This window comes from Heliangelus exortis, chromosome 7 (genome assembly GCF_036169615.1).
Source record: "Heliangelus exortis chromosome 7, bHelExo1.hap1, whole genome shotgun sequence".
Classification (NCBI taxonomy): Eukaryota; Metazoa; Chordata; class Aves; order Apodiformes; family Trochilidae; genus Heliangelus; species Heliangelus exortis.
In genome coordinates, this window is record NC_092428.1 from 22,659,810 (window position 1) to 22,686,832 (window position 27,023).

Below are 27,023 nucleotides of genomic sequence, written 5' to 3' on the forward strand. Positions count from 1 at the left end.
TTTTGTTTTTTGGTGGTTTGTTTGCTTTTTAATTCACAGTGGGTATTTCAGCATAGTCACATAGCAGGACATGCAGTAGCATTGTTTGCTTGTATTTTTTATTTACCTTTATAACTGCTTTTATATCAGTATAGACAATGTCAATAAACTCCTCTTTAGTCTGACAGACCAAGCAGACTCTCTGATGTCTCTCCAAAACATGCAATAGTCCAGATCAAACCTTGCTGAGCATTCAAAGTTAACATTGAAATAATAATTTTGATCCAACTCTGTAGTGTAGATGATTCATATGGCAATCTTACTGGGGAAAAAAATGAAGATAAATAAGAAAGAAATGTTAACACCCTCATTATTCTCTGAGGTGGGGGTGGTGCTTGTACATTTTACCAATACAGTAATATTGTATATTATATATGTATTGTATAACATTTCAGCCTCAATACCAGCATATTAGCCAAGCTGGAGACATATGTCCTATTCCCCTGTCCAAAAGGACAAACAGACACGAGTTCCACAACCAATTTCAAGGTAAGGGTTGAAGTTCAGTTGTGCTGTTGCTGTTAACCCTGGAGTCAGTTCTCACTGTACCAGGAAGACACCACAACTGATAGAAAAATGAAGATATTCTGACAGAGCAAACTGATAATTTTCTTTCTAACCCTCTCTGATAAATTCAGTTTGATCCAGCTAAGAGGAAACAAAAAAGCCTATTATAATCTGAAGCATATGGCACCAATCAAAGGAATTTAACTTTCTTTTCCAGGCTAAAATGGTTTTCTTTAGTAAGATCAGAAGCAGCATTGCTCTGCTGCTTTCTTCTTCATGTTTTAATTCAGAAGGATAGGAGTGATTCATCTGCATTTGAAGAAATGTACAATACCTTCAAGATGATTTACTTCAGGCCTGCTACTCATTTAATGACAACAAAGTTTGTTTAGTAGTAAGAAGGCTGGGTGTTTGCTTATGTGCAACCAGCATCCAAATCTGAGAAAAAGACTGATTGTGTACCTTTAATCTGAAAAGGTTATACCATTCCCTGAAAAATAAGTAGTTGATGGGATGAGTGGCTCAAGAAGAGGTCAACCAAAGTAGAATCTAAATTGCACAGTAAAATTCTGATCCACTCTGAATAAGAAACATCTCGTGCAGAAGGCAGTTCAGTGATTTGGCATTGCACTACTGCATTAAATATTGATACTGATATTGAAATGACCCTTCTGCCTAATGCAGGAACACCACCCACCAGGGCCATGCTAAATAGCACTGCACTGAAAAAAGGCTCAGCCTTGCTGCTGAAGTACCATTTCAGGCTCTGAAACATCATTCAGGAACAGTTATGGATCTAAGTGAAGTCTTGCTGAGAAAATATGGAAGCAGCTCAGTGAGTGAGGAAGGGGAGGAGAGGATATAGATCCAAACTAAATGAGGCAGCAGCAACCACTTTATGTGGTGCCAGACTGTGCACACATTTGTCAGTCCTAATGGAGAGATTTATGAACTCCCTTGCATAAATATATGTCCTTATATCAAATACTCCACGCTGCTGCTACATCTATGGCAACTACATTTTTTAAATATATTCACATATCTTAATAAATCTTTTTATTTGGAAAACACTCTGACTGCAATACTACAAAGTGGGAGCTAGAAAGCCTCTCTTGTCCCTTGCTTCATTTTAAGGGGCATAGTACATTGCTATTTTCCTCCCGTGGGGGTCAGTCCCTTTTCCCAGGCAACTCTCAGCAAGACAAGAGGGTACAAGAGGTCTCAAGTTGTGCCAGGGGAGGTTTAGGTTGGACATTAGAAAGAATTTCTTTACTGAGAGGGTGATCAGACATTGGAATGGGCTGCCCAAGGAAGTGGTGGATTCTCCATCCCTGGAGATATTTAAAAAGAGCCTGGATGTGGCACTCAGTGCCATGGGCTGGGAACTGCAGCGGGAGTGGATCAAGGGTTGGACTTGATGATCTCTGAGGTCCCTTCCAACCCAGCCAATTCTATGATTCTATGATTCTTTCCACTGGAGGTCCTGAACAGACCTACAGTAGTGAAGAAAACCTCTGACCTTTTCTGCATCTTCATTCTCTCAGATATTTGTTGGGTACCTCAGAGAACACAGAGCTGAGAACAACAGAAATATAACTTCACTGCAGCTCAATGCAGCTCCAGAGAAAGAATCACCTATTACTTCTCTCCCAAATAAATTGACTTTTCAGAACATCACACAGATGACCGAGTCCCCCTTGTTCTTAGCTACATGGAACTGCATGTGAAATAATTTCCTTTTAGCAGTCAATGAAAAATTGCAATCCAGGGTATCAGAAACTAAGGAAAAAGTAAGGTTAAGCTTACAGTATACAGCATTTGAGCATGAAAACAACAGCATCCCAGTCTTCAAGCTGTGTTTCCACCACAGATTTTGTATAGTGATTGGCTTAATGTTAAGAGTCTCTTTGCTAAACTGCTGGAAGAGTAACACTGAATCAGCCAGGACTGTTAAACATTTGGTTTTTTGGTGGTAATGCTAAACAACAAACCATTAAACAAGTTGCAGCATTGTGGAAGAGAAAGACACTGCATAAACTGATGGTGCACGTCAAACACTTCCCTCTGAAACACGTGAGGAATTTGCATTAATAGCTTCAAGAGCCTACCTATGGTTCAGTGACATTTTGCATTCTGTATTGATCAAAAATTGGAGGGGGAAGGGGAAAAAGATAACCAGTTACAAAGATTGAAACAACACATATTAAAGAGGCACTATCTTGATCACTTACACATGCAAACACCTACCTGAATCACAAAAACATAGAATATATGCAGACACATTGAATTTTTGCCATTATATTTTTGTACTGTGAGCCATGGTTGCCAAATCACTTATTCTCTCTCATTTAATTAGACTGAGAAATCTGGAACAAATTTTTACTGAGCAAAAATGGATCATATACCTTCCTGTCTTACATGTGAAGAAAAAAAGGAATATAAAATCATAATCCACAGAGTGTGCTAAGGTGGTGGTTATTAGGGTATGACCCAATAAATCCTAGGATTCTCTCTCAAAATCCCCCTGTCTCCACCACTATCTTCAAAGCTGCTGCTTCTTACTTGGTTGGAATTAAAAAGTCCATATTGGTCTTGGAGGACAAATCAACAGAATTGAATTTTCCCTGTAGACTTTAACAAGATTTTATGTTCCTCTCTTCCATTCTGAAAGGTTTTGTCATGTTTGCTTATTTTCTCCATTATTTTTAAAACATGAAAAGCAAGAGAAGAAAGAAAACATCAACCCATTACATAAGTTTCTGAAGGCACTAGTTTAAAGTCCTTCATTTGCCAAATATTTCAAATGGTTTTGGCTTCTTAATTTTTTTTTAATATAAAGAGAAATAACTGCTCCCTGTGGCAAAAAATCAAAACTGATAAGTCACTTCCAGGTTAAAGAAACTGAAGGAGCATGACACAAGATTTCTTTGAAGAAAAACACCCCAGCCTTCTTACAGAACTATACCATACAGCCTCAAACATCCAAAATATGGCTGAGAAAATAAGAGAAATACAACAGCAAACTCTAAATTGCACAGGGATTCTTTCTCATATTTTCCTTTTTCAGCATTTTGTTACAGAAACTGTTGAATGATTATATGAAAAGGACAAAAATACCTTTTTAAATGGAAAAAAGGTGAAATCCCTTAGAGAAACATACAAGTCCCTCTTTTGACATCTATCCATGCTTTTCAGTGACAAATTGCAACGTGCCTTAACTTTTTCAAAAGCTCAAAAGAACTTTAAAAATAGCTTGCTTATCTATTTATTCTTTGTTAAAGGAAAGAAAAACACATTGCCTGAGTGAATAATACAGAAAAAAACCCTAAGTTTCTGAAATACTTGTTTTATCCAGACCTGGACTGTTCAAGTGAGACAATGTTAGGGCAGAACACCACAACAAACTTAGTCTGATGAGGCAGGGGTTCCAGTTTTTTAACCAAATGACTAATTCTCACAGTTGTGTTTTGATACTGGATTGTAACCAGGCTGTTCAGCTGATGTGCCCACTTACATTAAGCAAGGATTGTCTCCTCTTTGCTTAGCAGACATTATAACAGTTTAATTTTGATATATTTGTCCTGATGTTCCTGAATCTAAGGCAGAAACTTAAGCAGGTTGATCTCCTAAGCCACATTCTCTCCAATCTTGCAGGACTTCTCCACAAATGCAGATTTTTCTCTTAAGCATGACTGGACACATTAAGGTGTATATTTTTCCAGCGTGCACTTACTATAGATAGTTTAAAAAACAGAATAACTGGGGCACCAAAAGTAGCTGTAATCTGAGGAAAAAAAAAATAAAATAAATAGTTAAGATAGAAACTGAGCCATTCAGACTGAAAAAATTCTTTGGAAGTCTCAGAGTGCCACTAGTTGTCATTAAGGCAGCAGAGTTTACATATTTCTATTCTTCATTTATTGTAACCACAGAACTTCTTTAACAATATTTAGATACTGGAAGCTCAGAGAAGATGTGTTTACATAGCTGACATAGTGAAGGGATAGGGATTTCTCTGGTGTACAATGATCCAAGGGGGTTTATCCCTTGGGCAGGAAATACTAATGCTCTAATCTAGATAAATGATGTTTTACTAATGTAGGCAGACACTGAAGGGGATATTTCTCAAACAAACAGCATCACAGGAAGCCACTTGCTGATTCACTGTGCCATGTAACATTTGGGCAACTGGGTATCTCAAGAGGAAGAAAGCCACAAGATTAAACACATTAGGACTGATTTGCACAGCAAGGTAAGCAGCAGAACTGGTCAAGTGGTTGCTAATGGAATATACTCACACATAAGCTATAGTTTAGAAACCTCCAAGCAAGAATTTAAAAACCCTATTAGCCTTTTCCCCCCCTCAGTTCCAGTGAAGCACAAGTTATACTTGAAAAAGAGAAACAAAAGGGGGGGGGGGGGGGGGGGGGGAAGGACAGCTCTTTGGTACTTTTGCTGCTAATAAGATTTCCTAAAGAAAGCAGAAGGCCAGACCCCATGAGACATATGAGATACTTTGTTAGGCAATTGTGACTGAGCTTCAATATCATTATAAACAGCAGAATTCAGTTTCAAGGTCAAGATAATCTTTGCCTGGTCTGCATAATCTTATGGCAAAGATGAGAGTTTTGATAACCTGTGGAACTCCCAACCTTTCAGACTGAGTTAATGCAACCATTAAGTTTATAGCAGTAAGACTCAAGTCACTTCTATACTTCCCCTACAAGAAAGTGCTTGGTGTGTGAAAAATGTCCTTCCTCAGCCACAACTGGATTTTCAACTCAGCTGACCTCATAATCACATATACCTTTGACCTGAACAGCAATTTATTTTAAAAACAGTTTATAACCACTTCAGTGTTAATATTTACAAGTAGTTTCTCTGGGAAGACCAGTGTGTACCACTAGTTGCATCTTATATGTCTGAGTTCTCTGAAAGATAAGTTGGGGTGTGGAAAGCACACATGTAAATCCACTGGATCAAAGGAGAGAATAAAATATTTTAAAACGTGAAGGAGGAAAATGTTCAGCCTACACTGCAGCAACTGCTGAAAGCTACCAGAGAGCTGCTGTGAATCATAGCTGAGGCAATTATATAACACTGCAGAAAAAAATAAAAGCAGTTCTGGTAGGTAATGACAGGAATATTATATGCTATATGCAAGGCAGAGGAGGTAGTCATGCCCTTCTTGTCAATACATCCAAATGGGATACTGGGCTCAAACTGGAGCTCTTCAGAGAGCACAAAAGGATAGAGACAGTGCCCAGCAGAGAGAAGCAGAAAGGAAAACACATTTTGGGAAATGCAACTGCATTGTTTCATTTAAAGAGCACCACGCTTCATTTGCTGGTAAGTAAAAAATTGCCCTAAAGTGGACAGGAATAATTATTCTCAATGGCCTCACGAACACTTCTGGTTAGGAAGGGGAGGAAAGAGGCAGCCACAAAAGTGTTATCTCTATCTGCAGCAAGAAACGTTGCAGTTACATAGTGTGAAAATGTTGATCTGTTCTTACTGAGTCACTTGAAGAGCTCAGCTACTGACACAGCCTTGGGGTGACAAAAAGAGTGCAAGTTTGCAGAGCAGAGAGAGGAACCCACCCACTGGGTATTACACAGGGGAAAGAGGGCTGAGGAATAGGAAGAGGGTCCTTACAGAAAACAGTCTCTAGTTACATCAAAATGTTAAACAGAGTTCTTAAAGCGTTTTCTTGATATTTGCAAATAGCTTAGAAAAAATGTCCACCAGGAAATCTGTAGGTAAATCTGATCCTGTTCATTGTAGGGTGCTGAAGCAGGTAATCTCTCAAGGAGAAAGAAGTCTTTTTTTTTTTTTCTCTATTATTCTAAGATGCAGGAAAAGACTAATTTTTGAGTGTAAAATAGAGGCTCTAAAACATCCTTTTAACCGAGATTATTAGGAAGGGAGTAATGAGGCTTGGGTCCTAATGAAACTTTCTGTCTTATGGAGACCTTAATACAGTTTTAGGTTCACTTGTTTATTTAAGAAATGCAACTTCTGAAACATACCTCGGAAAAGACAGTCAAGCAGCAAAAATGGTCAAAATATTTGTCTTTTTATATGGCTTAAATTTTACCCCTTACCTTCAACAAAAACAATCAGCTAAAGATTTTAACCCAGAGAGAGCTACTTTATTAGCTTCACCTGGGCTTGCAGGAAAATTTAGGCTTCTTCCAAATTCCCAATAATCTTCATGTACAAAACCCACATGATGCCAAAGAGATTACATCTACATCATTTCTCAGCAGGTGCTTTTTCCTAGGGACTGCCTCATGCTGTGCAGCATTTCAGACCCAGAACAATCAAATCCCATTACAATAATCCCAGTAATGCATTCCCTACAGCCATGACCATGTTCCTTCAGTGAAGTGCTGGCTGGGATTTCAGTGATCCTTGATGGCTCCCTGACATTTTTAAGGGTTTGGGCACTGGGAGAAGCAGAGCACTGGCACCTGTTGCTTGCCTTAGCTTCTAAATGAACTGGTTACTAGTGACACCTTCACCACTTTCATCCCTCTCTACAGTGTCAATCTGGGTGTGATTAATCCCTCATTTCCCATGCAGGACCCCTAGGTGGTACTGGTGAATTAACTATCACTGCACCTCCTATCTTCCTCAACTGGGTCTTTTTTTTCCCCATTCCAATGAAAGGATGGATGGCATCTCTCTCCTTTTTTCCCCCCTTTTTTTTTCCCCCCTCTCTCCAGAAAACCTCTTTTGCTATACTTTAGTGAAGCTCCGAGAGGAATAACTATGCCAGAAATAACATTATTGTTAGATCTACATGACAGTACCCATTATCAGCAGTTTTATGCAACTGCCAGCAACTCACTACCCATGTGCTGCCTCCGGGGGGGGGGGGGGGAGGGTGAGAGTTTTATAATGCACTCTGACACCAAAAATTCTAGCAGCTGCAGGTAAATCTGGCAGCTCTCTCACCTGTATCTTTTATCACATGAAGTATCAGGTATGGTGGCATTTATATCAATGTGTGGTATTTGGCTTATTTTACTGTGCAGCAGCTATTTTTAAATAGATCACTGTGCTGAAGGTTTCTGTGAACATGTTTTCATGCAGCTTTTACACATTTACTTAACAAACAGTACTAGGTTTAACACAGAGTTTACACCCTTCCATTTTGCTTTTCTTTTCAGAAGAACAAATTATAGGACAGAAAACAACAGAACCCTGAAATACAGACACACTCAGTAATTTTATGTAGAAGTTTAACTTGTGTTCAGGTTTTTGAGATTTATGACTTCCCCGTTATCTCTCATTTCCAATAACTGCTGTGTGTGTAACATGCAGGGTGTGTGCTATGCCTTATCATGGCCATATAGTTCAATGAATTAATCTGTAAGGTTTCCAATCAAAGTATTGGAGTGGGGAGGGACAGGAAAGATTTAGTTATAAAATTAATTTTAAGCATCTCCCACATAGCATTAATTTATAAGCCTTTACTTACCACGGAGAACCCTGCAAATAGAATTGAAATGCTTGGTGAGGAAAAAAATATTTCCTGGTCCACAACAAAATAGGCATCATTAGAGATGCATTTATAATGGAATATGACTTAATGGAGATGAAGGTCTGCAGACAGTGTTAATGCTTTATAGCAATAAGGTTGTAACAAGCTTTTAGCACAAGATAATGATCCACACCAGGCTAAAATTATACACTGAGCAGTGCTTGGTTGAACCAGCACAATATGGTTGCTGTTCATATCCACACAACTTGGCAAAACACAGCTCTCTCAAATTGCAAACATAATGTATAATAATTGGCAGTATCTTCCAATTGTGCTGCTGAAGTTCCAGAAGAAAAAAGGGTTAAACAAACATCATCACAAACCATCATTGCACAACTAGTTTTATGACTCCTTCAAAGAGTTTAATATTAAAACCACTGATATTGTTGCTTATAGGAAACTCATAATGCATCAAGGCTAAGTATACTCTTGTTTTCTGTAAGAGGTCATTTACAGAAGTTTACAGGATCTTATCAGCTCTGTACTAAACTCTTTTAGATGACCTTGTGGAATGCCTCTGTGGAGCAATGAACACCAAAAATGATCATAAGGATTTTTGTCAGAGTTTAACCTCACACTACAAAGAACTTTTCATTAGATACAGTGCATAAAATTTTCAGAAGTAATTTATGCCATCTCTCAAAACCAGCAAAACATATGAGAAGTTCTTGCACTTTTTTGCTTTTGCACCTATGGGCTTTTGCAGAGCTGCTAAGAATAAATCTGCTACATTTCAAGGTGAATTTTAATATGTATGGGAAGTGACAAACTGATGGCTACTGTGAATAAAGCAGCCTTTTTATCTACATGACAGACACAGCACAGGCATCCTGAGAGCAAGTTGCTCTCATTGCCCTCCTGCTGCTCTGAAAAATTGCAAGGATGGTCTAAGTTTGTGCGGAATTACTCCTTGGCCTCTCAGCTAAGACTGTGAGCAAAGGTCTTCTCCTTCTGTTCTTTATGATAATGATACCTTTCCACACAGAGATCTATCAGCTCCTCAACCCAGTCAGCTCAGATAGAAAAAGTGGGTAGAAATGCATGGCAGATGACAAAAAGGCTTTCTAGCAAAGGAGGCAAAACACCTGACTGCAAAACAACATAGTATTTTATTTTTGGTCTTGTGAAAAATGGCAGCTAGGCAATTTCTGTATTTGAAAATAGCTGTATGAAATTGAATATAAATTTCTTACTTTATTTTTCTAATACACAAAGTAAGAATGTCTGATTCATCAGCACAACAAACAAAAAATTTGCCTCATACTACAGCCAGTTCTACCAGGCCTCTAAAAATCAGGTATCAATAAAAGCAAAGTCAGGCATTTTACTTTCTTACATTTCCAAGTCAAAATGCCCTTGCACTGACAGTTAGCAAGAGAGAAAGGGAGCTGTAAAAGCAAATCAATAACTTGTCAGAATTATTAAACAGATCCATGAATTACAGGGGTGTAACTGGGAGTAACAAGAGAAAATTGTTGAGGATTAAAAGCTGCATAGAATATTAGGAAAGAATTGGAAATATCAATATTCATGATCTACATTTCCATACTGCAGTCTTACTGCACCAGAAGTTACATCCAGATGAACAGGGACAGCACTGAATGCTTACTCAAGTTAGGGATTTGGGAGACATCACTAAATCCCAACACTATTTTATCACAAGTAGTGACAGATGACCAAAAATTAAACTCTGAGGACAGATCCCTGATGATGTTAGTTATCAGACATATCAAACTGGCAAATTTGAAGGAATACCCTTTTTTTTTTTTGCAATATTTGCAGTATTAACTTCATCAAAATGCATTTTTATGCAAGGTGCTCAGTTGGTAGCATATGCACTAATAAAACTTGTAGAATATTTATTTGCCATCTGAAGACAAAAAAAATCTCATCTAGAAACAAAATCAAACTGGGACAGATTGTTTCTAGTGCTCTGAAAATTTGGAAATGAGAGTAAAAGAGGAAGAGAGCCAGAGCAGATCTCTTGCACCTTACAGACAGACTGTTGCTCACAACTCTTTTACAGCATTCCAGTACAACTTTTATGGAGCCTTCTGGGCCAAAACATGTAGAGGTCTAAATTTAAGTGACAAGGAGTAAAGGTGTTGGTTCAGTTTGCAAACCATGTCTCAGAGAGGTGAACACCAGGAGCAGCCACTGAGGCTGCAGATGCAGAGCAGCCAAACCCTGCCTGATCCCTGGCCCCTCCACACCTGCCCAGATATTTTGGCTTTTCCTTTTCCATTGATTCCCACCAGGGTTGGCATTTTTCACCAGCCACTTCAGTGTGCAAAGACAGGAGGAAACTCACCAAACACAATTTTTTCATTAGTGACACAGTGATAACTATGAGTGCTGAATAGATGGCAGAAAGCACTGGAATTGCTTCTGGGGATTTCCTCTCCCTCCCACACTCTTCCTCCCCCTGTCCACCCAAAGCAACCAGGACCAGAAAAAGGAAGCAGAAAATTGTGCTTACTTTTAGAAGCTGCTCTAACTGGAAGGTTTGTCAGGTGTGAAGGCAACACAGGAGTGAAGGTTTCTCTCTTAGCGTTACCCAGAATATAAACTGTAAAAAAAAGAACAAACAAAAAACAACAGTTTGATTTTAATATTTTTTAATAAAAATATTTTATAAAATTTTTATAATTTTATTTATTGAGTCAGCAATCAACTGCAGGTTTAGCAACATCTACCATTTGTTATTCATTATGAAATAATGAAATACTTATTATAGCAATACATTTTGCAGACCAAAATACTCTTGTACCAAAAAGAAAAAGCAGTTTACCTCAATATGATGCACGTGTCTTAGTTTTATCACTGAGAATTACAGACTAACAAAGCAAACTGGGTTTGTACTCTGTATGTGAAATGCACAGTGTCAGTTTTACTTTGGAAGACCAGAGAAAGAAAACCACTTGAGGATACACAAAAAACCATTCTAGAAACAAATCCCACAATTCTGGAAGAAGAGTTTACCAAGTCAGATAGGAATAATTTTTTTAAAAAAATTAATATTCCTATAAATGCAAATATGATTAGCCCTGTTCTTGACTACTCCAGCTCAAATTCTGGATGTAGACTTTTTTCTCCATACTGTTTGGACAATTCATTGAGCCTTTGTGCTGCTATGTGGAGCAGAGAACAAAAAAATTATATATTCAACTTCCTATCTACAGAAATCCTACAGAAACCACTAACAGCACTACAGTGGGATAATTTTTAAAAGGCAAATAAGATCATCTTCAAAGGCACTTCTTATCTTTCTATGCTCTGTGACTTTTTATACTCTGTAGCTTGCAACATTACTGCACTTCTTTCCATACACCAGCTGTTACTGGAAGATAGGTCTGTAAAACCACTAAAATACAATTATTTAATCCAAATGACATTATGAGAAGCACTGTGTATTTTTTTTTAAATTGCAGTTGTGTGTATATATACACACAAATCAATATTGACAAAACCAGCTAGACTCTTAACACCAAGGTTTAGAGCTGATTTAGCAAACAAAAAACTCTTAACTCTTTTAAAACAAACTTCTCAAACAAAACATAAAGGTAATTTCCAGCAATAACATTTAAATAAATAGAGTCAAAAGCAATTGCAAGGATCTCCAAAAAGAATGCTGCTTTTCTGGGATGATAAAACTGGACAAGAGACATTTATCTACATAGTTACAAAAACTTTATTACACAAAGTAGTAAATCTAGGTCTGAACATATGGGAAGGTATACTCAGAATTTATTAAGCATTAGAAGAATGTTCCAAAAGGTCAGAGAATATGAATTTACAATCTAAAAGGCAAAGCTTATTTTTACCACCAACCACAGGATTCCTCTCTTTACACAAAATATTTTAAGTAGTAGAGTTCTGCAAGTTTCTACAGGCTACCCTACCTTGAACATTTCATGAAGAACCTACCAATAAATAGGCTGGAGAAAAGCTCACAGTGGTGATTTTGGTTGCTAACACAATCATCATCATTTTCAGAGCATTCTGATTAATAATCTGAACATCACCGCAAGCTTTTGTAATTGTGATCCCCATTTCTCTAGAAATTAGAATTATGTTGTAAAATGTCTGAACACAAGTCACACGATTAATGGTTCTGGTTGCTGTCCTTGCATGGGAAAATGCTCATCAGCAGTAGGGAGATTGTCTGTGATTAAATCAAAATAAAAGCCCCATGATGACACTTATGTGATCTTTAGCCCACATCAGTCCTGCTAAATTTGTGGCTTTTTCTCTGTTCATCTGAGATCTGATAAACTTTCCCTTGATATCAATATAAATTTCCCCTACCAGCCTCAAAAGGAGTTCAAAACCCAAGAGACAAAATTTCAGGCTAACTTGCTAATATTTCTGACTGAGATACCATATTGTGCTTTTTTTTCTTTCTGCTCTAGAAACAAGGGACCTTGTCTTCTTGGTCAACAGAGACTCCTTAAGAACACAAGTTCTAAATGATAAATTGTATTTGTTTTATGCAGGAGGGTTTTTTCCAGCAGGCTTGCAAGATGCTAGGAAGAAAGGTGATAGTGACTGCCCACAAATCCAGTTTTAAAATAGGTGTGCTGCTAAATGACACACATTAATTCTTTCTACAAAGGTAACTTGAGCAGCTTGCATCCAGAGAATCTCTTATCTTAAAGTTTTTACTGGAACTAATTCAGTCAGAGGGTCACTTATCATAATCTGTAGTCCAAAGATAAACAAACATTGGTATTTTTGAGGGTTAACAGCTCCAGGTGAGAGTTACAGGAAGAAATAAGAGGATCCATCAGTTCATGAAACAGGACACCAGGAATGGGTGCAAAAAAGACTCAGGGGGTTTTCCTCTTTCAAATCAACTGAATTTGTGATAAGGTTCCCAAGAAATGGAGCAGATTTCCTGGAAGCACATTCCTGCCACTGCTCACAAGCATGCTCAGTGCTAAGTTTGGGGATAAACTCTCTGCCTTGAATGAAACAAGAAATTTCAAATGATTACATGTATTCTTGATAAATAAGAATCTGAGAGGATGTGATATACAGCAACGTAGGCTTTGCAGATAATGCAAATAAGGAAAAAGAATAAAACCTTGGAATCTGACATTTCTGTTACACCCCCCTGATTTGTCCTATTTTTTGTGTCTCCTCAGGCCTGAGAAATGCAAATAGATCAGCATCAGGTTTTGCTGTTAAGCATTTTTGTCAAAGACACTTGGACATATTTGAGCAAAGGATGTTCAGGTGAATTGCAGACACTCTTCTTTCAGGAGCTGTGGAACAGTCTGAACTATGAGGGGCAGGGCTGGAACAGGAGAGCTTAGCATGGCAGCTCAGATCTTGGTGCAAAACCAGCCAAGGTTGTCCTGGAAGCTAACTGTATTTTGGAAGATAACCGTATTTTATGAAGGATTTGTAATTGTTGAATTTTGTGTGCAAAAATCACACCAGATTTAGAATGATAGTTCTATGCATGATGTAAAGCTGAAAAATCAGTTAGCTATAAACATTTGATGTTTATTCAGGTTAATTATTCCTCTAATAGCTCAGTGTTCACATGAGAAGCTCACGAGAACAGATATGTAATTAGTTTTCCAAAATTCCATTTATGTCACTTGCACAACGTTCTGGTCTGTAACCAGCAGAGTGCATGGAAGGAGAGATGCTGAATTACTGCAGAAAGATCAACACAGCATTTTAAAAGGTGGAAGCAGGAGGGACTCAATGTATTACATCCAAGGACAGCAACTGTAATGCTCAGGATAAACCCAGGAAGAAAATCAATTTGTAAGCTCCTAGAGAACAACCAAGTCATAGAATCACAGAATTGGCTGGGTTGGAAGGGACCTCAGAGATCATCAAGTCCAACCCTTGATCCACTCCCGCTGCAGTTCCCAGCCCATGGCACTGAGTGCCACATCCAGTCTCTTTTGAAATATCTCCAGGGATGGAGAATCCACCACTTCCCTGGGCAGCCCATTCCAATGTCTGATCACCCTCTCGGTAAAGAAATTCTTTCTAATGTCCAACCTAAACCTCCCCTGGCACAACTTGAGACCTCTTGTGCCCTCTTGTCTTGCTGAGAGCTGCCTGGGAAAAGAGTCCAACCCCCACCTGGCTACAACCTCCTTTCAGGGAGTTGTAGAGAGTGATGAGGTCTCCCCTGAGCCTCCTCTTCTCCAGGCTGAACAGCCCCAGCTCCCTCAGCCTCTCCTCATAGGATCTGTGCTCGAGTCCCTTCACCAGCCCAGTTGCCTCCTTTGGACCTGCTCCAGCACCTCAATCTCCTTCCTGAGCTGAGGGGCCCAGAACTGGACACAGGACTCAAGCTGTGGCCTCACCAGTGCTGAGTACAGGGGCAGAATCCCTTCCCTGGACCTGCTGACCACAAGTCATCAGAAATAGCCAATTTGTGAACTTGCCCAAAACACATCATGTCAAACCAGCCTAACTTCCTTCTTTGCCAGGGTAACTGGCCTGGTGACAAGGATACAGCAGTAGGAGTGACATAGCTTAACCATGCTAAGCTCTTTGGTCTGTCACAGGGGGCATTCTCAAATGGAGCTTAAGAAAGTTACCCGCAGGGGAATGAGCACAAGCAAGAGCCACAATCAGCTGGAAAATCCCAATGGAACCACTGGGATAGAAAGCTGTCTCCTGTGGGATTATATCAGGTCCAAGTTGTATTCTCCCCAGTCGATTCAGTGTTTTATTAACACCATCAACAGTAACATAAATCAGACATGAGAGATTTGGGAACGTTACCAGAGTGGGAGGAGATGTACTTGGGAAGACAGCATTTAAATTCAAAGTGTTCCTGGCAAACTGAAATTTCAAAATAACAGGACAAAGTTCAAATTTGAGACGTGCACACTCATGCACATTCTAGCAAATGCACACTCATACAAGCAGAGAAATTCAGTATGCAGGAGGTGTAGCAGATCACAGTATAAGCCAATAATGTAAGTCACTGTGATTGCTAAAAAAATAATCTTAAGAGATGAGAGAAATGTTACATGCAAGCAGTGATAGAAACTGTTCTACTCTTTTCAGTGCTGGTGCCTCTCCAGCTTGAATAGGATGTCTAAATTTGATTTTTGCACTATGAAAACCCAGGAAGCATCCAAAGAAAAGCAGCAGAGATAAAAAATACTGGAAAATATCCTACAAGAAGAGGTTGTAATTGTTTTGTTACAATACAGACAAACAATTCTTTCATTAAAACTTCTACAGAGCCATTTGAGCCATGTTCCAAGAAGACTGTGTACATTATCTGGGGTGGATTTTAAGTGATAACTCAAGGTCTTTTCCAGGCCTCATTTCCGTGATGCTCTTCCTGAAGTATTTCCAACAAGACAAAACAAACTCCACCACTGAAAGTTTTCATTGAATGAAACAGATGTAAAAGCAGAAAGGTTTGCAAGCAGTCTTGCAAATAAGAACAGCTTAATGAGGTGATCCATATAATTCAGAAGTTAAAAAATTAAAAGTCTACTTAATCTAAAATTAAACTATATACTGTTCTCAAAAAAAAAAAAAAAAAAAAAAAAAGCATAGCATACACCATCAAAAGATAATACAACAAAGAACTTCCAGCAACCACTCCTAGTGTCCCTACCTGCTACAGTAGAGAAAGGGAAAAAAAAAAATGAGGAAAGAATTTTACTCTTAATTCAGATTTAACATGCTGTAATTTGGGAAAAACTCCCTTTTCAGCAGCACAGAAAATAAAAATATTGTACCTGTCTTCCAGATCAGCTAAGATGCATTTAGTATCACATAGCAATGACAAAGAAGGACTTCAGAGTCAGAAAAATATTTACAATATTTTGGTGCTCTGATCTCAGTGGACAGCACTGCTTGTTAAATGCAGACTCTCAGGGCTTTCCACAAGAGAACATGTGCCTGTTAACTATCTATAAGAAATTGCTAATACTTTTATAGATCTATGATTAATTATGAATCAGCTTTACAAAACTTTTAACAATTAAATCTCTTTTCAGTCCCCTAAAAGCTAAGAGGCACTTGAAATGTCTTCACTAGTACATACTGCACATTAACTCTGCACAAAGGAGTTTTCCTGCATGGAGCTACAAAGGAATGATGAAAGGTCAAAGAGAGGCAGCAATGCTATGGGGTTGTGTGGGGGTTTTCTACCAACAAATGAAATGAAGGGATCACAGAAGTGGATGGTGTCAGAGCTGGACTGCCTACCTGGCTCTGCCATTCATTCAGAACAGCATCAGAGGAAAGGAAAAATAAAATAAATAAAAAAAATTTAAAACATTACTAAGCAGAGACCCCATTGCCATACTTGAAAAATGTAGTTAGTGGTATCACTTATGTCCTTGGAATCCTTCTCAGTCTATGAGGATGGAACACTAAATTGCTTTAATCCTAGAGGCAAAGAATAAAGTAACTGCAACAGCACTTCTGAGTTTTTGCACCCTATTTTAAGTAATTCACTCAACATCCTGTAGCCAGCAAACCTAGCTGTTAAAAAATATCTCATAAAGTCCAGGTCCCTGCAGGGAGCTGTACATCTCAAGCATTGCCAGCTTCTAGGACTTTTTTTTTTTCTAATTCTCATTTCTAATGATGGATTTGAGGTTCATTCTTATAAAAGTTTGCACTGAGATGTTTTAACTCCTAACATTTCCAGGGACTACAGCAGTGTCCTGTGCTATATTATTTACCTGATACCTCGTGCATCAATAAATGAGTTGGGTGATGCATTTTTGGTGCCCAGCTCATTGTGGCTGCCAGCCTGAGCTGATCAGGTTAAATTTCCATTCAAAATCAGCCCTGGCTTTCAGAGAGGTGTGTTTGAACACACATACCACTGTCACAAACCTCACACTAAAACACCAAGCATAAGCAAACGCGTGGATTTATGAATATAAATACTTAAAAGTAATCAGGCAGGACAGAAATTGCATTTCTCACCTTTATTCCTGATCAACTCAGCTTGTATTTGCTCATGTCACACACGTCTTTCTCCTGAGGCAGAGATTAACAAATGACAAATGGCAGACACCACGCTCTGCTAAACAAGCTCAGGGTGTTTGTTCACCCCTTGAACTTCCCCAGGTTACTTCCAGATCAAGGCCAATTCTCTTGAGGAAAGTGTAACCCTGCAGGATGCCAGGAGAGGATGGGGATGTCTGTACGGGGCTGCAGCAGGCACATCCCTGCCTTGTCCAGTCCCAGGAAAACCCTGGGGAGCTTTTTTGTTGCAGTTTTGGGGAAAACCACTCCTGGTTTTCATCACACCTGACTTGTGCCTCCCACATCACCAGCGGCAGGGAAAAGATGCAAAGCAAAAACCACAGCCAGACAAATTCTGAGAAGACTTCACCTGGCACTAGTGGGAAAACTGAAATGCAAAGAACTGTTAGGAGGGGCTGGTGACAAGTGCACAAAGTCATTGCTATAACACAGGGGCAATTTGGAAGTAGAGGTCTTAATAACAATTTTCAGCACCCACTAGTCATTTTTCTTCCTCCTCCCCCCCTTTTTTTTTTCTGTGCCTCTTCATGGTAATGGCTGTCTACTTTCTGTGTCTTTCTTGGTTGTGTTTTCCTCATCACAGCAAGTCTGGAGTGTTAATAAAAATTTTTTCCAAGAAACAGAAATATTTGCTGACAGTTTTTTCAAGCTGTCAACCAGAATGGAGACATTTCTGCTGCTGGAAAGCCTCAACAGCCATCAGCATCAAATCATACCCCACTCTGTCACCCACTGGTTCTGAGAAAAGGAGGGTAAAGAGGTGCAGAGTTGTTTGAAGGAAAGGCAACTTTTTTTTTTTTGAAGACAACTTTTCTAAATCATAGAACAATTTTGGTTAAAAAAGACCTCAAGATGATCACATCCAACTACTAACATAACTTTGCCAAGTCCAGTGCTAAGCCATGTCCCTAAGCACCACATCTTTTAAACACCTCCAGGGATGGTAATCCAACCACTTAAAACTATTTCATACAATTTGTCAATAAAATCCAAACTATTCAGAGAGGACAGTTTCCATTACACTTCCAAACATAAGGAAAAAACCCTAAAACTTTAATTAAGCTAATTAAAAGGCAAGGTGTTGATTCAAACAGAGGACCCTGTCTGATGAATAGGGATCTGTAACTTCTCAGAAGCCTGAGTCAGGTCCACATTATCACTGATGCTACTCTAATGTTCTGCTTCTCATGAGCTGCAGACTGTGCACAGCATCAGTTGCCAAAGCTTTCCCCGTACTTTTCTCCAGCCTCATGAGGGCTGTAACATGGTGGGACACTGAATTTCTAATTATTTTTTCACTCTTCATGATGTTTCACTCTTGAAGCACTAAAGCACAGCATAACACTTCATTTGAAGTAAATAAATATTTAAATAAATAAAAGCACAGTATAGTGTGGGATACTAATCCGAAAAAAGGTGATGGAGCCTAAGCTTAAGTGGAAGTAACTCCAAACAGAATGAGAAACTATAAAAAGTAGGGGATGCTTCTACTGGAACTACTTGACAAAAGAATGCCAAAGCACATGCATGCAAAATATCCTCAAGCAAATGTTCAAAAAGGAAGGATATGACCAACAAAATTAACACCTTTGTATTTGTAAGTCAAGTGCCTTATATTTCTTTTACCACCTCTTCCTGAGAATATATGAGAATCTTGCTCTTTTCACCTCTAGAGAGCAGAGAACCCTAAGATAAGAATCATCTGCTGGCTGAGGCTTTCCTTGTACATTTTCCTAGGGTGCTGTGAAACAGTGACCAAATTGTGGAGGGTTCTTTTCCTTCTTTTTTTTTTTTTTTCCAGTTTGTCACAACAAGTTTTATTTATTCATCCAAGTCAACCTTCCATCGAGTGGCCTTTTGCATCTACCAGGAAGACAACATGCCCCTGGGAAAGCAAACAACACTGTGATTCATGCTAGAAGTAGAGTTCATTGTCTGCTGGCCCTCAGCCCAGATCCAGAAGTGTCCACACTTATTTTTTAAGCCCTGCATTACCCTAACAGCAATGTTTTATTAGCAGAGAATTTCTTACTTTTGACACATGCCTGGTTTTTCATGGCTACCTAATGCATGCCAAGTCCAAGTTTTATTTCACTTCCTTTTCACTTCAGGCCAATGAAACACCCTGGTTGCAACATCAGCTGCCTCTTCTTTTCAGAAGTATTCCAGCAACTTCTTCCATCCTGCCTTCTTCCTTGGAATAAAGCCTGTTTCTCAGTTCTCTTTTCACCTTCTTCCACTCTATCACTTTCCAACAACATTTACAGCAATTCTCATGTTTTGCGAACCTTTCAGAAATCAAAGAGATTGGAGTTGCCTGCAAACAGCAAAAATGCTGAAGGTTTACGTGAGAAACTGTTCGGTACTTTCCAGGCTGGATTTTTTTTTTTCACTTGAGCTGCTGGGTTTTTCCTTTCAAAATTAAGGATGGTTGCTTTTCCCACAGCTTCTGCTTTGGTCACATGTGGTGACCACCCAAGGTCTCATGATCTTCAGAGGATCCTCATTCTATTCTAGGACACAGAGGGGGGGGCATCAGAAAACACAAGGCTGCAGCACCAGATAATAGCTGAAAGCATCAGGTTATCCACTGATTGCTCTCCATGAACAGACAAGCTATAGAAGATCTACCTGAACATAAACACAGCCCCCTCAAATAAGACAAACCTAATATTTTAACAAAACTTTTCCAATGGAGAGTGTTTAGTAAGAGGCAAAGGAAGGTTCATCATGAATTCAGATGTAAAGGGATTCACCAATAATGAAAATTGGGTTTTAGAGGAATTTAATGTTACAATGTGATCCTAATATTTGTGCTAAGAAAGATGATGAAAAATTCAGCTAGAGTCCAGGAATGGAGACAGGCCACTTAAAATTTGGCTCAAAATTTGCAAATGTTGAGCTTGTGCCAAGCAATCTGCTTCACCAAGGAAATTCCCAGTAAATGAACCTATTTTCTGAAAAGTGTACAGCTATTCTACAGCCAGAAGTTGCCCTTCTGACTTGCAAATAGAAATCCTTCCTAATAAAAAAAGCAGTGGACTCAGTACAAGTAATTAAGTCCTGTATTCAGCACTGTAAGTAGTTCTACATAATGAAATGGTGAGGCACAGTACAGCCTTGCCAATTAGTTGCCCACTTCCAGTTTTATGTACTGAAATAAAACTGTTCATTAGGACATGGATGGAGATGAAAGTGAACTTAAGAAATGGAAAAAATATATATTCTATCCTCCACTTTCCCAGGAATTCTTCAGAAAAAGAGGAGTAGCCAACACCAATACAGCCACATGGGTATAAAGCAAAAGACCAGGGAGCTGACACACAGATCACAAAGGAATCCACAGCAGAACCAGAAAATAGACTTGGTCACAACTGATGTCCTATAGAATCATAGAATTGGCTGGGTTGGAAGGGACCTCAGAGATCATCAAGTCCAACCCTTGATCCACTCCCGCTGCAGTTCCCAGCCCAAGGCACTGAGTGCCACATCCAGGCTCTTTTTAAATATCTCCAGGGATGGAGAATCCACCACTTCCCTGGGCAGCCCATTCCAATGTCTGATCACCCTCTCAGTAAAGAAATTCTTTCCAATATCCAACCTAAACCTCCCCTGGCACAACTTGAGACCTCTTGTGCCCTCTTGTCTTGCTACATCTTGTCTGATGTCTTCAGACATCAGTTCTAATGAGATTTATAGGAGCAGTACATAGGTAAACAGCCAGCATGCATATAGTCTCCATAATCCTGTGCTCCATAATCAGTACAGTGAGGAAACCATTGCATTTCTTTGTAAAAGATCAACACTCAGCTCTGCTCTGGTACAGCACACGGAGAACAGGGAATTGCAGTCCTTGCAGCACCGCCAAGAGGGACAAAGCTCTGCCATTGACAGCTCTCAGCTGTTCCTTACTCAGGTGGCCAAAAATGCTCACTGCCACCCTGAAAACTCTGCAGAGATAGCATGTCTTGTTAGTATTTGTAGTGTGGCTCATACCTAATGGATCCTAGCAGAGGTGGGACCACAGAGGTTGTGGCCTGAAGTCCACATCCTTATTTTTCGTCGTGTCATTTTAGAAGAATTAAAGCCATTTAATGCTATCTACATCAGTATAACAAGAATGTCTTGAATAAATTGAAAAAAAAACCTATGGCAGTTACTTATTCCACAGTGCCTTTGGCTTGACAACAAAAGAAAAGAGCTCTCAGTGAAACTGATATGGAAGAAAACATTTTCTTTCAGTCTCTCTCTCCACTATTTAAAATTAAGTATGTAACTGAACAGGTGTTGGAGGAAGGAATAAGAGTTGGGAGCTTAACCACAGCTTTTTTCATTAAATGTGAGCTATAAAGACTGAGATTAAAATGCAACATCCCAGGCTCACTTTCCAAAGCACAGTCAAAAGCAGCAAGAAAACTCCATCTTCTTAAGTGCATATAAAATACCTGTCAAAGGCAATAATGTCACCAGCACATTTTTCCACACTTTGAGGGTCTAAATGTTGCAATTAGCTCTACAGATCTCAGTCTCCTTCTCTGGTGTGAAGGCCTGGCACAATATCAGACCAGTCCTGCTGCATTACTTTCACATGTAAGGCAATACTCCCAACAGCACTGATCTGCAGTGTATGCAGGCACTGACTCCAAGGAGCAGGGTTTGGGACATCTGTGTGATTCTCCACCTCCCACTGCAGATGAGCCCTTGGAGACTTGTAAGGAATCATGAATTTCCACTTCCCTTTGCTAGCCATTAGCCTATAAGCAGCATAACAGGCACAGCAATAGGGAAACTGATCTCATTTTAAAGGCAAAAATCTAAGATAGCATCAGTCGTAATCTATTTGTTTTCCTACTACACTTCTGAGTTTATTGTGTGTTCAAAGTTTCCATCCTGTTGTCACGATCATCAGGAAAAGGAAGAGACTTTCTTTCAGACACCAAAGCCAGTTTCAAACACAAAGTTTCTCCTTCTCTCCAACACTCTCAAGCAAGAAGAGCAATGAGAGACAATCTCCAGAAAGCCACAAATCAGACATCATGCAATGATATTCTGGGTCTTTTTTTAGCGTGCTTCCTCTTTTACTACTTTAAATAAAACTGAAAGGGAACACAGTTTTATTCACAATATATGAGAAATAGTTCAGGGAGCTATTTCCTCAAAATCTGCACTATTCAATAAAGGATTTAAAATAAAAAAATCCAACATGCCTGCAGATTGAAAAAATTCATGACAATTCTCTTTCACTATTCCAAGTTTACATTAAAAGTAAAAGTTTCAACATCAAATGCTTGGTCCCCACAATCCTTGCAAACCCCTTGCTAGAGTAGAGTAATAGAATAATGGATTAACAACAACTCCTTTCAGGTCAAGTTGCTCTTATCCTGTAACAGAATACAGAATTTCCTCTCTTATGAAGAGCATCTTCTACCTTTTGGCAAAAAACAGGGAAAAGCTAGAACCAGCTCCCTGTTCTAGGCCAGTATTTCCTCACAGCAGGACTCTCACTGTGACAGCTGCCACCCCACCAAACAATTTATCTTTTTATAACCAACTGCTCATGGTCCTGAACTAACTGGAAATAATAATTTTAAAAGCTAATAAGCTCTCTGGATTTCCCACCTTCCTCTTCTAAAGTTCAATTTTGCTAACTGTAGAATCAATGGCACCAAAGAACAATGACAAGACACCAAGCAAGAGCAGACTCCAAGGTATCATCTAACACCATAACAAAATGCAAGTCCAAATAAAAGTAAATAAAAGTACCATGCACAAAAATAACAGAACTAAGTCCATATTCATAAGTTGCAGCAGTTTTGGCATTGCTTGGGGATAGTACTCCATCAAAATTCAGCTGCAGTAATATCACTCAGGAATGGACACTTGGAGCCAATCTTCATATGTCAAAAAGGGAGGGAAAATTAAGTGTCTCCTCCCAAAGTCAGTGACTTCCAAAGAAAACTATGCCTGTGTTGGCAGTTGGAAATATTATCACAATCTACCCAGTAAGACACATTTTTTGTTCAACAGAACTCAGAGCTTTTTTTTTAGGAAGTGCAGTAAATCTAATTTTCAGGCTGTAGCATGTAGGGGTCTTTGATATTAGGAACAATCACAACTGTTTGCCCTCAACAACAGCACTTACATATTTAAAAACTATATTCAGAGCACTATTTTAATGTTATCATAATAACAAGGAAGATGCTGCAGAAGAGACATAACTACTGTGTTCTCTACTACCAAATACATTCTCTAATAGAAGCTATATATTCTCTAATACCAACTTCTGAAAAAATATCCCCCAAATTTCAGTGATTCCTTTGGGATTTTATTAGCTGGCTTTGGTCTTTTCCTCCAAACCATTACATACAAGTAACCAGGTGGATAGTGAAAAAAAAAAAAAAAAAAAAAAAAAAAAAAAAAAAAAAAAAAAAAAAAAAAAAAAAAAAAAAAAAAGAAAAAAAGAAAAAAAAGAAAAAAAATAAAGAAAAGAAAGAAAAAAAAAAACTTTTTACTCCCACACTAGTTTCCCACTTCTCAAAAAAACAACACATCATTTCACTTCTACACTTGCTGTAGTTTCCAGTGCATAAAATGTTGAAGGGGATGGGAGTTTCCACTTCACCTACTCAGGGCTGTATTGCAGTATCCGTGCTAGCAAGAAGCTCTTCTCTTTACAAAAAGGGAAGCAGGCTGCCTACAGTTTTTTGGGGGGTTTTTTGATGTCACAGCCTAGTTTAACCCCACATGGAAACATGTGGCTTCTGTCTAAACCCAGCCCATTCAGGCTTTTCGAATGTGGTTGAGAGAAGCAGAATAAGAAGTGACAAAGTGTTGATTGCACCTGATATGCTTTACTGAAAAAAAGAAACATTCACAAGGAAGATGCATAAACATATGTGGTTTCCTGGTTACCACATTTACTAATAACACAGCCTAAACACAACTTCTGTGCTCCTTCTGCCTCAGGTTTTGATGGAATCTGCAGCAAAGTTTGAGAGGCCTGCCATAAGGTCTGAATTATTTATACAGATGTTATCTTCATCCTTGGAGACATTAGAGAAGCTCTCCTGAATCAGGAGATTAATTTATTCATGTAAAAATATTTATAGTTGATTTTTAAAAAAAAAATTAAAAAAAGGAAAAAAATAAAAACAAAACAACATTTTCAGTTCCAGGACAAATCTGCAGCTGTTAGCATGGAAGTGAAACAGAATTTCTTCATTGGTATTATTCCCACCAGAAAACCCTCTATCATATGAAAGTAACAGAACAATGTACACCCAACTGAAAATTGCATGCTAGACATTTCTGGCTTGCTTCCTGTATTTCCTATATATTTGTATACTAAGAAACAAAAAAATCAGATTTTGCTTTGAGAACAGTTACTTCAAAGTAACCCATAGATCAATTTAGACTTCTAAGAGCCCTAGAAGTTTTTTAAAAGTTAGTTTAAACTATGAGATTGATAAAGCACTACCCAAAAACATAACCCATTGACCCACCTTGGAAAATTCAGACTTAAAGGGGCAATTATATGAAGTGTTTAGTCCTTTATTCCTCATGGTCATGAAGTCATTACCACTTTCATAACAGTTAACTTACTTATTGCAAAATGCTGAACAATATTTACACATTTAGTCTCAAACTGAGTTTTGGGCAAATGAGTGGGGGTTTTTTCAAGGGAAATGAGTTTTGCATGAGTAGTCCAATCATCAGACAAGCTACTCAACTACTTTATTCCAGCAAGCAATTTGAATTTGAAAAAGATAGAGATCTGAGTGCTAAAGAAATACTTTCTCAGAGAAAAATTACTCAGGTGCCATCAGTGAAGGAAGGGAGCTTCAGCTGCAACAGGCCAATGTGGCTCATGCCAGCCAGCACAGCTCTAGTTTAGTTTCACTTTTTTTTAAAAAAAAAAAAAGCACTGAAACTATAAACACCTTCACTGAACTCAGTGGTACTAATCACAACATCAGTTCAGTTTAGTAATGCAGCAGCAGTGAATTTCCTGTAGAAAAATAAACTGAAAAAAAACCCCAAGTTCTACTGAAAACCTACACAAGACTGTTTTGAAGTTGGTCTGTGGTAACTTATCTCTCTGTTTATCATAACTACATGTCTTGAAACAGCTCAAACTTGGATTACCTTCAGTCTATTTTATGTTAGTTTACAACAGAATGGTTGCCAGTTTCTCTATATTCTTTATTTTTATGTCATATTTAATACAGCTTATTAAACACATGCAGTTGATTTATCTGCCATTCTGATGAGATATGATTGTGCTGTCACTTTCTTCTGCTGCCATAGTCCTTCTCAAGAAGAGAAGATTTATTACTTCTTCTATCACCATAACTGCACTAAGGAATAAAGCCCTCCAAGGCTTTTGTTAGACATTTTTCAGCATGCAGTTTAATAACCACTCAATTTAACAATGTAAATATTTAGATTTTACTAGATATTGCTTCTTAATGACCATTTGGGGTAGAAGGGTTTGACCCTTACAATTCCTGTCTAATTGCCTTTTCTCTTGGCATCCTGTAGTTAAAATTCTGCCTTTTCCCCTTTTCTGCAATACTTTAATTTGGGCTATTTCCTTCTTCTTCTGACCCACCCATCTCTAAAACTATGCATGTCAGTCTTTATTCTGATACTACAATGCCTTTTCAGTGGATAAAACCTGTTCTGAATAGTAATCCATTGCACGCCTCATTTTAAGGGGAAGGAGGCAAGACTCATGACAAAAATCATAGAGTGAAATAGCTGGAAGTCCACCCACTGGGAAAGGCTGGATGGCAGAACCACTGTGTAATGCTGCTGTAAAGAAATGCAAAGTGAGTATTATTTTACTTTTTGTGATTCTTACGTCAAAGTTTCTTATTTTAAAGCACTGGTGGAGGATAATTTCTAGTTAGAGATCTATACTGTTCACAAATCACACCGGGCAGCCTTGGACTTGAATAAAAAATAACTCAGACATTAGAAGACTGCAAGCAGGTGCAGGAGAAAGAATCTTGGAACTATTTAAAGCCCAGTTGTGCTACAGGAAATGCAGGCAAAGGCCCTGAACAGTATTAACAGTTCATAATAAAATTAAATATCACTGATATTTGCTTTCAAATACCCCCTTACTCTCTCCTCTAGCCCCCATTCTTCCCTTCCATCACTTCAGACAAATCTCTAAGGAACTCCTGTGTACCTCAACCATCCAGTTGTCCAGCATCTACTTCTCAGATCTCTTCTAAAAAACCCACACATCACAAGTCAAATCCTTCTTACCTATTTCTATTGTTCATCTCAGATACCATGCCCCATGCAAGATGAAATTAAATGGATTGGACTAAGCTCTTCCCAACATATTCCATTAGTACATAACCACATTCCCATCTTGTTACCTTCCCTTTCTAAACTCTTCCTCCCAATTTCCTCTATAGAATTTCCAGCTGCATTTCCATAAAGGTTTGTCACTGCCTTTTGCAACCACCTTTGTGCTTTCTCTCTCATTTCCTGTGGCAATTGTCCAGTTTCCCTAGTGTCCTTACTTCTACATCCTTGGGTACATTTCCATACCTTTAGAAAAAAAAACAGTACAAAAAATAAAACAAAAGACATCATCTTCATTAGCTACAAACCAACATTATCTACATAGAAAACTTTTGCTATTACATGATTTGTCTCTGCTTGAAAGATACCATGCTGTAGACACACATGGAATAGAGATAATTCCTTATTATTATTATTACTTTACTTCACAAGACTATAGCACCATTCAGGAAAACCATTCAGGTGTCCAACCAGGGTACAGCTAGTAGTCTTTCTGCATTATTTATCTGAGCTCCTGAAGAATGTTTGGTACACTGTGGACATAACTGTGCTAAAATCAAGTACAAAGAGTGGTCAAATGAAAACTGATTAAAATGAAAAGCAG

The 27,023-nt window shown here is 38.5% G+C and overlaps 1 protein-coding gene across 2 annotated transcripts in view; it reads left to right on the forward strand.

The window, feature by feature from the left end:
* The window catches only part of RASGEF1A (RasGEF domain family member 1A), a 144,634-nt gene that overhangs the window by 66,277 nt on the left and 51,334 nt on the right, over positions 1-27,023 (forward strand). Inside the window, exons 1-2 of one of the 2 annotated variants that reach the window (XM_071749327.1) lie at positions 5,695-5,895; positions 25,815-25,929. In XM_071749327.1, the coding sequence (XP_071605428.1) occupies positions 25,888-25,929 (42 nt within the window). In that variant the 5' untranslated portion in view covers positions 5,695-5,895; positions 25,815-25,887. Of the gene's footprint in view, positions 1-5,694; positions 5,896-25,814; positions 25,930-27,023 lie in introns of those variants that run through there. The other variant, XM_071749326.1, reaches the window with a different exon arrangement.